The sequence below is a fragment of the Manis javanica genome, chromosome 8 (genome assembly GCF_040802235.1).
Source record: "Manis javanica isolate MJ-LG chromosome 8, MJ_LKY, whole genome shotgun sequence".
Taxonomy (NCBI): domain Eukaryota; kingdom Metazoa; phylum Chordata; class Mammalia; order Pholidota; family Manidae; genus Manis; species Manis javanica.
Window position 1 is genome coordinate 49,345,737 of NC_133163.1, and position 16,989 is coordinate 49,362,725.

Consider the following 16,989-nt stretch of genomic DNA (forward strand, 5'->3'; position numbering starts at 1 on the left):
ATAAAAAAAAAGATTCATTTGATTTTCTAGTGGTTAACCTCAGTGGTCATTTTTACAAGGATGTACACTCGAGATTTATATCTTCCATTTCATGAAGGCTTTTCTCTCCATGAAAACTCTAAATAAGAAGAGTGAAATGTTCCACACAGGTACAGAGGAAGTACAAGAAAATGAAGTGAGTTTTATACTTGGTGTAAACTTAACTCTGCTGCTGCGGTGGCACAGTCAAGAGCTCCTGTGCGCCCTGCACAGTGGGGAAGGGGAGGGTCAGGTGAGGAGAGGGGCTCCGTCATTACCATTCGGTCCCTCACTCACCACTTAGGCATTAGCGAGCGCTACCTAGGAGCAGGAAGCCCAATATTGAGAAAAATCCTATTTCAACCTTCATGGAGATTACAGTTTAGTGAAGAAGATAAACAATTAACAATAAAGTGTTATATAAATGTTGTGACTGGGATAGAATGGAATCAGATAGCAAGAAAAACCAAGACAACCTCAGGAAGCCAGAGGAAACTTTGTAGACCCCTTGAGGTTCTCAACAAATTAAACAAAGGAATTCCAATGGAGGAACCATACCTGCAAAGCCCTAGAGATGAGAAATAAGATTTAATATAGTAATTGCAGTTCAGTGGTTCAAAAACAGCTGGAGGGCAGAATGTGAGAGTGGGGCACAGCAAGAAATGAGGCAGAGAGGAGGTGGATGCCCTGAAGACCTTGGTAGGGATCTGCAGTTTGCTAAGGGCAGTGGGAGCCACTGAATAGTCTTCACCATACAAAATGTGCATATGCTGTGATTCATCAACATCCCTTCTAGGAAATTCTCCTGAAGAGATATGAAAGTTTTCTATAGGCATATACAAGAATATTATACACATAGTTTTTATAATAGCCCCAAATTATAGATATCCTAAATATATTTCAATAGACTAATAAATAAATTGTACTTCCATGAAATACAACACTATATAGCCACTGCAAACATAAATGTAGATCTATTACACTGAGTGATTTTACATTTACATGAAAGATATCCACAATGTGAGTTCTAAAAGCAGGTTGTAAACAGCATGCATCATTTGACCCTTTACACACACACACACACACACACACACACACACACACACACACACACACACACGTGTACTACTCTAAGGCTTCCAATGACCTCTTAAAAAAATGACAGTTAAATCCACAACATTTTCCATTTTAAAGTCTGGAAGGATACACACCAAACTCATAACAATGATCATTGTGGTTCACAGGTGATTTTTTATTACCATATACTTACAGATTATATGAATGTTCTTGGTAAATACATTTTAATTTTTATAAGATGTACTCTTTCAACTCTTACAATCTCTTACTCCTTCAACTCTTCCCACTTCTAGTAAGAAGACCCTCCAGTTATAACTTCCTTCCTAAGCCACGTAGTCCACATGTGCTCCATTCTCTTGCCAGCAAATTAAATCCCCTTCTCCACTATCCCTCTGTTAAACCACCCTGGCTAAACTCCAAACATGGTGAAAGTCAGCCAATCATCTCCTTTCTGTGCCTGCAATGTACTTAGGAAAAATCATGTGCACAGCAAAAAATTAAGTAACAGTACAAAGCAGTACAAATCATGACAGCAGCAATTTCAAAGTTTATGCCTGTACTTTAGAATAACCTTGGCATCTTTCAAAAATTCCAAAGTTTGAGCCAAACAACAGACCAATTAAAGAAATTCTCCTAAATTAAATGTATACTGTATGTTTGTCTATCATTAGACACACTCTGATTTCAGAATATGAAAAAAGTCAGATGTGGAATCAAGGGAATGCAGTATGTCTAATATTCCCATATGAACTAAATGCAATTTTACAAACAAAACAAAAATGTGACTGTACTGTAATTTAGTTTTTAAAAATCACTGGCATATGGTTCACCATTATAAGTTTGCTTATACTTTTAAGTAGATGTAAACATTTTCTTAAATTAAGTCATAAACTACCCGAAAGATATTCCCAAAAAGGAGGAAATTAGAAATTATCATATATTGATAGCATATATATGCAAAAATAATGGATTACTTACCTAAGTAGTGAATAAGGCTGTATTTGAAAGATAAGTAAATCATTACAGTGACCCTAATCAACAAAAAAGGAGTTGTCAGGATTTTTTGATAAAAATAACAATGCATTAATAATTGAATATTGTCTTGTAAATGTAAAATAAATTATGTAAAGGAACAAATAAATCTGTCTCCAATCACACAAGCGCACAAGCACACATACCCACTATATGCACACAAACTTTGGATATGTTTACCATTTTTTCAGTGACCAAATTTTTACCTAACCACAGTCTATATAATTGCAAATTTTAAAAATCATGAAAAGTGTTTTTCTCTTTCAACAGTGAGTTCAAAATGAGACTAGTAGTAGTTTTCAAGCTTTTTTGTTTTTTAAGCAGAATTTTTTCTTTCAAATGATCCTTGTTTTAACATCTCTTTATCCTGTCTCCCTTTTTCAGGTGATCCCAGGGTTCCCTGAGACCTTCATTTGAAAATCACAGACACAGTGGATTTTTAAAAAATGATTCTTTCATCTAAAAATTCACATGGAAGAGTCAGCAGAAAACTTCTGCAATCCCTTCAAATAAGTCTTTAAAATTTCATAATTTATGATCTTGATTTCAATCAGACTTCCTATTTTAATCATAAACTTTGTATCCCAAAGATTTCTAGTGCCAAGAAAAAGAAGACAAACTACAAAATTTGCGTTTTATTTATATGCAAATTTGTGGTTGTAACACTTTGTTGAAGCACTGAATTCTCAGCCAAAGAAAGTTCTAAAACTTTCAACATATGTAATATTTAAGTTGGAAGCCTCAGAACTATAAAATAAACCAAACTCTCTGGAGAGAAGCCACTTCATTTCAGGGTTCACCACTCCAGGAACCACTCTGAGATAACTGAAGAGATGTACGTAAGGGAGCCAGCACCATCTTGGTTGAATTCTGGCGTGTATCCCATCCCTGACAGCTTAGATTTCTGCTATTTGCAAATGTCTCAGGCAAACCAGAGGAACCAATCCTGAAGTCCTGTTCCAACAAAGACACTGTGTAAGTATTGCCACCCTCCTCTGAATTTCCCAAGGTGCTAGGAGTGAAAAAACAATCCTCTCCAAATGCTACTCATTTCTTCCTTTGACCTTAATTTTATCAGGTTTTAAAACCGGAATGCTTTTAAACTGAAATGTAAAACAGGAGTGAAGCAATGGCATAAGATGTATAAAATAAAAAGAAAATACACTTTAAACACTTCAAAGTAGTTTCCTCTTAAGGGGAGAAGCTAGCATTGATGATGTTCTAGTTATTAAGTTAGGTAGCAAACTCTATGGGTACTTATTACTATACTTAGTAGTTTACATATACATTGTATGTATTTTTATGCATCAAATATAATTCACAAATATTTTAATTCAATAGTATTATAAGCACCCATAGTATGGTGAGACTCAGAGAAAAGGTACAGTCATCCTTTAAAAACTCCTTAATACTTTGATTAATGAAGTTAATAGACCTATTCTGATTTGTAAACTCAAAATATACTGTAATGCTTCACAAAAGGCACTCATTATGAAGATTAATCACACCACAGAGTAACATTTCATGCCTTCCATACTTTGGAATGTGGGACTATCAGCAATCTTGTTGAATAGCCATTTAGTTTCAAAAACAAAATTACTTAGAGGAAATATTTACATATGAAATTTTCTTACTGTATCCAAGGAAAGTATATCATCTTTGCTCCCACCAAATACCATTATTTCATTTTCTTTTCCCAAACAGGCTGTGTGCCATAACCTATGATTGAAAATTATAAACAGGGTAAAATACTATGAAGGACAAGACTGTACATTACATATATCAACTTTAAACTGCCCATTCTAAAATTTAATCTATTTCAGAAGATTCATGTTGTACTTGAGCTTTTGGCATATCCTCAAAGAGGTTAGACTGTAAAGATTCTTCAGAGAATCATTAGAGATTAGATTCTCATTAAATCATATCATTTCATTTAAGAAGATGACTCTCAACTCTTTCTATTATATCCCCCAACCTTCTTTTAACCCCTTTATTTCATAGATATTATCACTGAAATAAAATGAATTAAAAAGGAACTAATTAGGCTATTGCTCCAATAGACACCTATCCCAATTTTCTTATAACTATTTGCTATGTTATTGTTCTCATCATTTTTTACTCTTTCTTTCCAGTTCTCTGTTCCCCATCACTGGACAAATTCAATTTGGCCCATTCCTTTACATTTACATTGTCACACTACTTATCACCTCGAGTACAGAATACCATAACATGTTCCTAGTTTTTCTGTCTCTCATCTCTCTCTTATAACTCATGGTGTATATTTTCAGCTACCTTATACATTATAACTACATTATAGCTGATAGTAATATTTTTCAAATGATGTTTTTAATCAGGGACATGCCCTGGTCAGGAAGCATTAAGCTATTTTTCTTAGCCTAATAATCATGATCAACAGCTATTTCTTTTTCCCATAAATCTTAATTCTTCCCTCTCCCCAAATGAACCCTCTACCTCAGCCAGGTTCATTTATTTGCATTTCCCTAAGAGAAAAGCTTTTATCTATCTCCAGGCTTTTGTTCACCCTGTTTCTTATACTTAGAATGATAAATCATTCTCTCAGAACCTTAAACACAGGCTCAAAATTCCCAGGCAATGTTCCAAATTCTAATCCAAACTGGCTCTGTTACCCTGTCTAGTCAGCAACTTTCAACATTTCACGTGCTCCTTTACAAGTTTCTAACATTAACAACCTCCTAACTTGTACTGGAAGAACTGCTGTGTATATACTACTTTAATTGTTTGATGTGTGGGTCTTCTAGTGCTTGAGGTCAAAAATTGCCACAGTGGTGTGCTGGAACCAGTTTAACCACTAGTGGAAGCCACTGTGCCATCCAACTCCATGTTCAGAGATATCATGTCAGTAGCTTGAAATTGGCTGTGGTGGAAATCAGCAAATGCTACAAATCAGGGCTTTTTTGTTTTGTTCTTCCTGGAAAGCAGTTAGCTGCTTACCGGCACACCACTAGACCTTCAGTAATCTAATCTTATGCTTCTTAAGAAAGCCTAATATGGTATTCTGCATCCAGGAGGTACTCAAAAACTTTTGATTAAAGAAAACAAACACAAAATACCAGCATAATTTATTCAGTGATTAAATACACCAATTATTTCATAAAGCAGTAGAGCATCTAATGTTCTTTTGGAAATGGTCTGACAGCTCATATCCATCTCCAATTTCACATTATTTACCAAGAAAAATTTTGTGGCTTTATAAAGTTCAATATTTCCAGGGACCCTAACTCTCAGAAGAAAAAAGTACAAGTAAATTTCTCAACTTTAGAAGATAATTCTAGGGTTTTACAAGCCATTGCTTTGACTCTGAGTGTCTTACTTTTCTTAATAGACCAAACTGCTGAAGCAACAGAAGCCCCAAATAATTTACAACTTACCATTTATTTTATTACCACATAAATTATTTTTAGCACATTAATCCTTTTTATATAACTTCCGCAAGTGCAAAAGATGGGATTATGCACAACTTGTTAAATCAAATACTTTCCTCAAACACAATAACAAATGCACTTGGGACCCAGGATAGAACTGAGTCATCAGTTTTGTTTGGGAAATATTCTGCCCAATTCTCCAACTTATTTGTTAGGCCATAAATTGATATAAATATTCAACAACACCCAGATTGTGTTGTAGGGGATGGGAATTGAAAGAGGGATTGGATAAAGGATATAAAAAACAATGAATGCCCTCATATATGGGAAGGAATGATTTCATTTCCTGGGAAGAGACCATGTCTTGGCAATACTCATGGAATCCAAGAGCCTCTAAAGCTACACACACCAACATCTTATTAGACATCTTCTACAGATATGAGAAAGGGCCCTCAGTGACAGCCACCTATACAGGTTATCAGATATAACTATACAGATGATTTTCATCCAAGCATAGTTTTTATCTAAGTTACATAAAAAGGTTAGGCCTTAGATAAAACTTAGAGAAGAGAGTGCTACAATACAGAATAGTAGTTCTCAACCAAGGGTGATTTTGCCCCCAAGGGGGCATTTAACAATATCTGAGATATTTTTGATTGTTACAACTCCAGCTAGTATAGGCATCTAGTGGGTAAAAGCCAGAGATGCTGCTAAACACCCTATAATGCACAGGACAACCTAACAACAAAGAATCATTTCCAAAATATCAATAGTGCTAAGGCTGAGAAACTCTGCTGTAGAATTAGAAGAGGAGAATTGGGCAGCTTACATTTCACATTATAACTTGGAAAGTTTGTATAAAATGCATTTTGATGTTAAGCAAATTCTTATTCTCATAAAAAATTAGTATATATATATTTACACACACACACATATTTTCTCCTTACACTAAATTGTATCCCATCCCAACTGTTCTCCTCCTCACCTCATACCTGAAGATAGATCTGCCTCTGTCTTATCTGCCTGAAGGAAACTCTGGCCTGGACTTCATCATCGAAGAACAATGGAAAGCCTTTCCTGACTTGATTTTGGTGACATCTAGCTTGCAACCTGATGTTTTTCCTATAGACTGAGTTTATGTCCTCTCATGGCTGCTCTAAACTTATCACCTAGATATTCTAATAAAACATATTATTTACATGACACATTAGCTGAATTCAAAGAAATCTCTTTACATAGCTCAGTTCTAACTAGTATATTATTAATAATAGCTGTTCTGATTACTTATTAAAGATCGAAATATAAATAGGAACAACTTAAAAATTAAACATATACTTACTACCATTTTGATCCATAATTAATGCATTCATACAATCAAACAACTGGAGGAGAACTAAGAGTTTATCTAGTCCAACTCCCTCATTCCACAGATGAAGAAATTGTGCTCAGTTTCTTTAGATGACTTTCTCTAAGCCAAAATGCTAAGTAGTAGCTGAGCAAGGACTAGAACTCTGGGCTCCCACATCTTAATATAAAACTTTTTAAATAAAAAAGTATACTTCAAAAGATCCAGATTTGCTAAAATAATAAATTCCGATTAATTTTTACAAATGAAAATATAAGAATCACATTTGTAGTTAGGATGAACTCTAAATACATTGTGATATTAATATATACAGATATATATATAAATATTTTAAGTTTCTTCTCAAACTACTTGTCATTTATTAAACTTCTGAAATACACTTCATTAAGTTGACTTCACTCTAGTATAAGTCATCTATAATAAAAAGAATTGTGAAACACATGACATGAAAAAGAACAAAATCTATTACTAACTATGACTGTTGTGTTAAATTTGAATTTCCTGAGCATATCTTTATTATAATACTCAATAAATTAGAAAAAATGAATTATAATGCTAATGTAGTTTTCTTTGTAGACTAATAATAGTATATTGTTTCTACAATTTTTACTCTATACCACAATTAACATGTTTTTTCTGAAAGAAGTCACATTAATCACCATGTCATACAGTTAATAAAGAAAAACAGTAATCTGCCATTGATTTGATCAACATGAAATCAATTTCCTCATTAAATTGCTCTAAATTTCTGGCAAAAACAAATAACTGAAGCCAACCCCATTATTCTTGGCAACTTATTAAAAATATCAACATAATAATGATACATTCAATTTCTTTTCAAATTTATCAGGCAAAATTATGCATTTACCTAAAAGAATAACATTTTCAAATGTTTAAATATGGATAGAAATGGAACAGATCATTTCTAACAATCAGGTATAATTAAAATGATAAATTATTTAGGTAACTGCAAGCTTATTTGAAAGATATTCTTCCTTATGATTTATAGTTTTAACAGCAAACTATAATTTTTACACATGAAAATATAAGAATCACATTTGTAGTTAGGATGAACTCTAAATACATTGTGTTTTATATTTTAATAATTAAAAAATTCTTAACTATTTTACTATTTGTCAACTTTGAGACTTACCTGGGTCTTGTTTTAGGTAAATGTGTAAGTTTTTTCCAACAATTTGTTACAACATTATGAATCCACCCATCACCTGAAATTTTATGACAGTTCACAAATTAAGGCTAGAATTGGGATAAAATTTTAATTTTTTACCAAATTTATAATGCTACATTTATGTGACTATGTTTTTTTATGTGTTCATATTTTCTCATAAAAATTTTCAGAGATATTACAAAAGTAGAGTGAACATGAAAATGACCTCTCACATATCCTGGATTTAACACCTATCAATATATTTTTTAATATAGTTGATATACATTGATTTCAGATGTAGAACACAGTGAGTTGCTAATTATATACATTACTAAATGCTCATCACAGTAAGTGTAGGTACCCTGTTACTATACCAAGGTACTACAATATTATTGGTTATATTCTCTATGGTGTACTTTTCTTCCTATGACTAATTTATTTTATAATTTGAAGTTTGTACCTCTTTATCCCTTCCACCTATTTCACTCACCCCCCCCACACACAACTATCAAGATTTGACCACATGTGCTCCATATCTCTCTGTTATTTTTGCTGCTGAATTATTCTAAAGTAAATCCTAATCTCCTATAATTTCTCTATATATACTTCAGTAAGCATTCAGTAAGCATGGACATTTTTTATATAACTGCAATGCCATTATCATAGTCAACAAAACTAAAAATAATTTTTTGGTATCATCTAGTACCCATAATCATATGTGAAGCTGAACCTGCAAGGAAGGAAACTGACTGGAGCTAGGACATAGTCAATGACAAAAAACAGCAAATAGAAATGAAAAACACTAGATCTCTTGAAGATATGCTATTAAACCCTACTGAAATGAATAGATGTTATTTTTTAAAATTATATTCCAAGTCTTCTAGAATTAAAAAAATAAACCCCACAAATTGAAGAGGCATAATGATCTGTAATAACTAACTTCCCCTGTTTCTCCAACCGGCCCCTGGAGTTTATTTGTTGGCCAGAAGACTGCTAGATGCACAGCTGATGCTCAATACATCTTTGTTGAAAAATAAAATGTTTTTCCAGATCCTATATAAAATCATATAAATGGTTTCCATGGCATATAATGTTTCTTATGAAAACATCTATAGCCATATTAAAAATTCTGAGAAAACAAAAATATTTAACATGTCCAACTAGGAAGTGGTAATTCTTGGTCATTTGTCTATCCTGATACCACAATTTTACTGCTTAAAGAAAAACTGCTTTACAAAACTATGGCCACGGGATCAGCAGTGAGAGGAGTTTAAGAATATTAGCTAAGCACTCTCCTTTATAGTTCTGAACAAAAAGAGAAGCAACTGGCCTTCCCATCTTGTATTCCCAGAATCTTCTGGGAAAGGCAGCTTTTCTAATCCCCTTCCCAGCCTACAGTATAAGCATCTGGGTTACAAGTCAGGATACAAAAATCACAGAATATTATAGTTAAAAGAGGCTTTAATTCATCTTGGTTCAGCCACACTTCTTTTTCTCTACCTCACAGACAGCAGAGCACAGACAGTGAAGCACAAAAGCAAAGGAGTCTTCTAATTCTTAATGCAGGCATATAGCTGGCAATAAAAATAAACCAGAAAATCAGAAAAAAAAGGAAGACACCTTAAAAATCAAATACAGTAAGAAAAAAGAATGAGATAATAATTATTATAGACTAAACTTAAATTGACTTACTTAATGGAATATTGTCAGCACTTAGTCCACCAAATAGGAAAAGTTTATCATCAGCTACTGGTGTTAAAGTATGCCATGACCGATGTTTGGGATTTTCTCCATTAATAGAAATCCTGTGGCAAGGGGAAAAAATATAAAAATCTAGGTACTGTATTAGTCAAAATAAAAGGGTTTTGGTCATCTCAGATCTTAAAGGAAAAAACTGCTCTCGCTACTTTAAAAAAAAGTTGATTTTACTACTGTTATTTGCATGAATATTTTAAAAATATTCTTAAATGCTTAGATGAACTTAAATAATCTTCCCACTTAGCATCTGTTCTATCCTAGTCATAGAACACAGACTGAAAATTCAAAAGTCAATTCCCAGTTAATTCACAATGTATACTCCACATTATTCTTGTTTGTTAATCAATACAACTTCTAGTTTTTCAATGTTTTTATGTCTATAACATTTTTACTGTTGTTTCATGTTTAATTTTGTTTATAGCCAATTTCCTCAAGGATATTATGGTATTTTGTTGTTGTTTTTACTTTGGTCTACTTTTACAATTTCCTAAAGCATTATCATTGCCTGAAAATACTAGCTACTCAAGTTTCACCATGAAAGCATGCAAGCCATTTCAGATCCAGGAAAAACCACTAAAGATTTTAAACAAATAACATCCTATTCTTAAAAAAATAAATACATAAGTATAAAAGTTTAACTAGGGGCGGAGCCAGGATGGCGGCGTGAGTAGAGCAGTGGAAATCTCCTCCCAAAAACACATAGAGCTATGAAAATATACCAAAGAAAAATCTTCCTAAAATAGAGACCACAGGACACAGGACAACATCCAGACCACATCCACACCTGCAAGAACCCAGCGCCTTGCGAAGGGGGTAAGATACAAGCCCCGGCCCGGCAGGACCCGAGCGCCCCTCCCCCTGGCTCCCGGCAGGTGGAAAGAAACCGGAGCGGGTTTTTTTTGGCAAGTGCTATTTGGAAGCCTTAAAGGGACGGGCCCCCGTTGCTAGGGAGGCAGGGTGGCGGGACCGGTGAGCAGGTGCCTGGGACCGGTGCCTGAGGAAAAAGAATATCCGGCGTTTCTCCCTGCGGGACCAGGCGGGTGCCTGAGACCGGCGTTTGAGGACGGAGGAAATCGCGCGTTTTTCCCCTTTTTTTTTTCTCTTTTTGGCGAGCGCTTTTTGGAAGCCTTAAAGGGACAGGGACCCCAGTGCTAGGGAGGCAGGGTGGCGGGACTGGTGAGCGGGTGCCTGGGACCGGCGCCTGAGGACAAAGAATATCCCACGTTTTTCCCTGCGGGACCGGGGGGGCAGGTGCCTGAGACCGGCACTTGAGGACAGAGGAAAACGCGCGTTTTTCCCCCTTTTTTTTTTCTCTTTTTTGCGAGTGCTTTTTGGAAGCCTAAAAGGGACAGGTACCCCGGTGCTAGGGAGGCAGGGCGGCGGGACTGGTGAGCGGGTGCCTGGGACCGGTGCCTGAGGACAAAGAATATCGCGCGTTTATCCCTGTGGGACTGGTGGGCAGGTGCCTGAGACCGGCACCTGATGACGGAGGAAATCGCGCGTTTTTCCCCTTTTTTTCTCTCTTTTTGGCGAGTGCTTTTTGGAAGCCTTAAAGGGACAGGGACCCCGGTGCTAGGGAGGCAGGGCGGCGGGACTGGTGAGCAGGTGCCTGGGACCAGCGCCTGAGGACAAAGAATATCGAGCGTTCCTTCCCTGCGGGACCGGTGGATGGGTGCTTTTTGGAAGCCTTGAAAGGACAGGGACCCTGGTGCTAGGGAGACAGGGCAGCAGGACCAGTGAGCGGGTGCCTGGGACCGGCACCTGAGGACAAAAAAAAAAAAAAAAAAATCGCGTGTTTTTTCCTTTTTTTTTTCCTTTCTGTTCCTGCTCTCATTGCTGCTGTTGTTGTTTTGGTTTGGAGAGTGCTTTTTGGAAGTCTTAAAGGGGCAGGACAGGTCACTTAGACCAGAGGCAGGGAATCTGGGGATCTCTGGGCACTCTAACCCCCTGGGCAGCAGGGAGCACAGAGGCCCCTTACGGAGATAAATAGCCTCCCGGCCGCTCCCCCTCCAACGGGGCTCCACCATTTTGGAAGAACAGCCCCAGCCAGGCCAAGCCCACAGCAACAGCGGAGATAAACCCCAAAGCAACTGGGCAGGAAGCAGAAGCCCTGTCTGCGCACAGCTGCCCAGCACAAGCCACTAGAGGTCGCTATTCTCCCAGGAGAAGGCCACAAACCAACAAGAAGGGAAGCTCTTCCAGTGGTCACTTGTACCAGATCTGCAAACTATCTCTATCACCATGAAAAGGCAAAACTACAGGCAGACAAAGATCACAGAGACAACACCCGAGAGGGAGACAGACCTAACCAGTCCTCCTGAAAAAGAATTCAAAATAAAAGTCATGAACATGCTGACGGAGACGCAGAGAAAAATGCAAGAGCAATGGGATGAGATGCAGAGAAAAATGCAAGAGCAGTGGGATGAGATGCAGAGAAAAATGCAAGAGCAGTGGGATGAAGTCCGGAAGGAGATCACAGATGTCAGGAAGGAGATCACAGAAGTGAAACAATCCCTGGAAGGATTTATAAGCAGAATGAATAAGATGCAAGAGGCCATTGAAGGAATAGAAGCCAGAGAACAGGAACCTATAGAAGCTGACATAGAGAGAGATAAAAGGATCTCCAGGAATGAAACAACACTAAGAGAAATATGTGACCAATACAAAAGGAATAATATTCGTATTATAGGGATACCAGAAGAGGAAGAAAGAGGAAAAGGGATAGAAAGTCTCTTTGAAGAAATAATTGCTGAAAACTTCCCCAAACTGGGGGAGGAAATAATCGAACAGACCATGGAATTACACAGAACTCCCAACAGAAAGGATCCAAGGAGGACAACACCAAGACACATAGTAATTAAAATGGCAAGGATCAAGGACAAGGAAAGAGTTTTAAAGGCAGCTAGAGAGAAAAAGGTCACCTATAAAGGAAAACCCATCAGGCTAACATCAGACTTCTCAACAGAAACCCTACAGGCCAGAAGAGAATGGCATGATATACTTAATGCAATGAAACAGAAGGGCCTTGAACCAAGGATACTGTATCCAGCACGACTATCATTTAAATATGATGGCGGGATTAAACAATTCCCAGACAAGCAAAAGCTGAGGGAATTTGCTTCCCACAAACCACCTCTACAGGGCATCCTACAGGGACTGCTCTAGATGGGAGCACCCCTAAAAAGAGCACAGAACAAAACACACAACATATGAAGAATGGAGGAGGAGGAATAAGAAGGGAGAGAAGAAAAGAATCTCCAGACAGTGTATATAACAGCTCAATAAGCGAGCTAAGTTAGGCAGTAAGATACTAAAGAAGCTAACCTTGAACCTTTGGTAACCACGAATCTAAAGCCTGCAATGGCAATAAGTACATATCTCTCAATAGTCACCCTAAATGTAAATGGACTTAGTGCACCAATCAAAAGACATAGAGTAATAGAATGGATAAAAAAGCAAGACCCATCTATATGCTGCTTACAAGAAACTCACCTTAAACCCAAAGATAAGCATAGACTAAAAGTCAAGGGATGGAAAAACATATTTCAGGCAAACAACAGTGAGAAGAAAGCAGGGGTTGCAGTACTAATATCAGACAAAATAGACTTCAAAACAAGGAAAGTAATAAGAGATAAAGAAGGATACTACATAATGATAAAGGGCGCAGTCCAACAAGAGGATATAACCATTCTAAATATATATGCACCCAATACAGGAGCACCAGCATATGTGAAGCAAATACTAACAGAACTAAAGACGGAAATAGATTGCAATGCATTCATTGTAGGAGACTTCAACACACCACTCACCCCAAAGGATAGATCCACCGGGCAGAAAATAAGTAAAGACACACAGGCACTGAACAACACACTAGAACAGATGGACCTAATAGACATCTATAGAACTCTACATCCAAAAGCAACAGGATATACATTCTTCTCAAGTGCACAGGGAACATTCTCCAGAATAGACCACATACTAGCTCACAAAAAGAGCCTCAGTAAATTCCAAAATATTGAAATTCTACCAACCAATTTTTCAGACCACAAAGGTATGAAAGTAGAAATAAATTCTACAAAGAAAACAAAAAGGCTCACAAACACATGGAGGCTTAACAACATGCTACTAAATAATCAATGGATCAATGAACAAATCAAAATAGAGATCAAGGAATATATAGAAACAAATGACAATAACAACACTAAGCCCCAACTTCTGTGGGATGCAGCGAAAGCAGTATTAAGAGGAAAGTATATAGCAATCCAGGCACACTTGAAGAAGGAAGAACAATCCCAAATGAATAGTCTAACAACACAATTATCAAAACTGGAAAAAGAAGAACAAATGAGGCCTAAAGTCAGCAGAAGGAGGGACATAATAAAGATCAGAGAAGAAATAAACAAAATTGAGAAGAATAAAACAATAGCAAAAATCAACGAAACCAAGAGCTGATTCTTTGAGAAAATAAACAAAATAGATAAGCCTCTAGCCCAACTTATTAAGAGAAAAAGAGAATCAACACAAATCAACATAATCAGAAATGAGAATGGAAAAATCACAACAGACTCCACAGAAATACAAAGAATTATTAAAGACTACTATGAAAACCTATATGCCAACAAGCTGGAAAACCTAGAAGAAATGGACAACTTCCTAGAAAAATACAACCTCCCAAGACTGACCAAGGAAGAAACACAAAAGTTAAACAAACCAATTACGAGCAAAGAAATTGAAATGGTAATCAAAAAACTACCCAAGAACAAAACCCCGGGGCCGGACGGATTTACCTTGGAATTTTATCAGACACACAGAGAAGACATAATACCCATTCTCCTTAAAGTGTTCCACAAAATAGAAGAAGAGGGAATACTCCCAAACTCATTCTATGAAGCCAACATCACCCTAATACCAAAACCAGGCAAAGACCCCACCAAAAAAGAAAATTACAGACCAATATCCCTGATGAATGTAGATGCAAAAATACTCAATAAAATATTAGCAAACAGAATTCAACAGTATATCAAAAGGATCATACACCATGACCAAGTGGGGTTCATCCCAGGGATGCAAGGATGGTACAACATTCGAAAATCCATCAACATCATCCACCACATCAACAAAAAGAAAGACAAAAACCACATGATCATCTCCATAGATGCTGAAAAAGCATTTGACAAAATTCAACATCCATTCATGATAAAAACTCTCAGCAAAATGGGAATAGAGGGCAAGTACCTCAACATAATAAAGGCCATATATGATAAACCCACAGCCAGCATTATATTGAACAGCGAGAAGCTGAAAGCATTTCCACTGAGATCGGGAACCAGACAGGGATGCCCACTCTCCCCACTGTTATTTAACATAGTACTGGAGGTCCTAGCCACGGCAATCAGACAAAACAAAGAAATACAAGGAATCCAGATTGGTAAAGAAGAAGTTAAACTGTCACTATTTGCAGATGATATGATACTGTACATAAAAAACCCTAAAGACTCCACTCCAAAACTACTAGAACTGATATCGGAATACAGCAAAGTTGCAGGATACAAACAAAATCAACACACAGAAATCTGTAGCTTTCCTATACACTAACAACGAATCAATAGAAAGAGAAATCAGGAAAACAATTCCATTCACCATTGCATCAAAAAGAATAAAATACCTAGGAATAAACCTAACCAAAGAAGTGAAAGACTTATACTCTGAAAACTACAAGTCACTCTTAAGAGAAATTAAAGGGGACACTAATAAATGGAAACTCATCCCATGCTCATGGCTAGGAAGAATTAATATTGTCAAAATGGCCATCCTGCCCAAAGCAATATACATATTTGATGCAATCCCTCTGAAATTACCAGCAACATTCTTCAATGAATTGGAACAAATAATTCAAAAATTCATATGGAAACACCAAAGACCCCGAATAGCCAAAGCAATCCTGAAAAAGAAGAATAAAGTAGGGGGGATCTCACTCCCCAACTTCAAGCTCTACTACAAAGCCATAGTAATCAAGACAATTTGGTACTGGCACAAGAACAGAGCCACAGACCAGTGGAACACATTAGAGACCCCAGAAGTTAACCCAAACATATATGGTCAATTAATATTTGATAAAGGAGCCATGGACATACAATGGCAAAATGACAGTCTCTTCAACAGATGGTGCTGGCAAAACTGGACAGCTACATGTAGGAGAATGAAACTGGACCATTGTCTAACCCCATATACAAAGGTAAACTCAAAATGGATCAAAGACCTGAATGTAAGTCATGAAACCATTAAACTCTTGGAAAAAAACATAGGCAAAAACCTCTTAGACATAAACATGAGTGATCTCTTCTTGAACATATCTCCCTGGGCAAGGAAAACAACAGCAAAAATGAGCAAGTGGGACTACATTAAGCTGAAAAGCTTCTGTACAGCGAAAGACACCATCAATAGAACAAAAAGGAACCCTACAGTAGGGGAGAATATATTTGAAAATGACAGATCCGATAAAGGCTTGACGTCCAGAATATATAAAGAGCTCACACACCTCAACAAACAAAAAACAAATAACCCAATTAAAAAATGGGCAGAGGAACTGAACAGACAGTTCTCCAAACAAGAAATACAGATGGCCAGGAGACACATGAAAAGATGCTCCACATCACTAATTATCAGAGAAATGCAAATTAAAACTACAATGAGGTATCACCTCACACCAGTAAGGATAGCTGCCATCCAAAAGACAAACAACAACAAATGTTGGCGAGGCTGTGGAGAAAGGGGAACCCTCCTACACTGCTGGTGGGAATGTAAATTAGTTCAACCATTGTGGAAAGCAGTATGGAGGTGCGTCAAAATGCTCAAAACAGACCTACCATTTGACCCAGGAATTCCACTCCTAGGAATTTACCCTAAGAACGCAGCAATCAAGTTTGAGAAAGACAGATGCACTCCTATGTTTATCGCAGCACTATTTACAATAGCCAAGAATTGGAAGCAACCTAAATGTCCATCGGTAGATGAATGGATAAAGAAGATGTGGTACATATACACAATGGAATACTACTCAGCCATAAGAAGTGGAAAAATCCAACCATTTGCAGCAACATGGATGGAGCTGGAGAGTATTATGCTCAGTGAAATAAGCCAAGCGGAGAAAGAGAAATACCAAATGA

At 36.8% G+C, this 16,989-nt stretch overlaps 1 protein-coding gene across 3 annotated transcripts in view; it reads right to left on the reverse strand.

The window, feature by feature from the left end:
* Window positions 1-16,989, reverse strand: part of KLHDC1 (kelch domain containing 1) — a 67,711-nt gene that overhangs the window by 3,916 nt on the left and 46,806 nt on the right. The window contains exons 9-12 of one of the 3 annotated variants that reach the window (XM_073211285.1): window positions 9,758-9,870; window positions 8,051-8,123; window positions 3,762-3,846; window positions 2,074-2,126 (exon numbers count right to left, since the gene is read on the reverse strand). In XM_073211285.1, coding sequence (XP_073067386.1) covers window positions 2,074-2,126; window positions 3,762-3,846; window positions 8,051-8,123; window positions 9,758-9,870 — 324 coding nt within the window. Of the gene's footprint in view, window positions 1-2,073; window positions 2,127-2,160; window positions 3,082-3,744; window positions 3,847-8,050; window positions 8,124-9,757; window positions 9,871-16,989 lie in introns of those variants that run through there. The other 2 variants (XM_073211287.1, XM_073211286.1) reach the window with 2 other exon arrangements.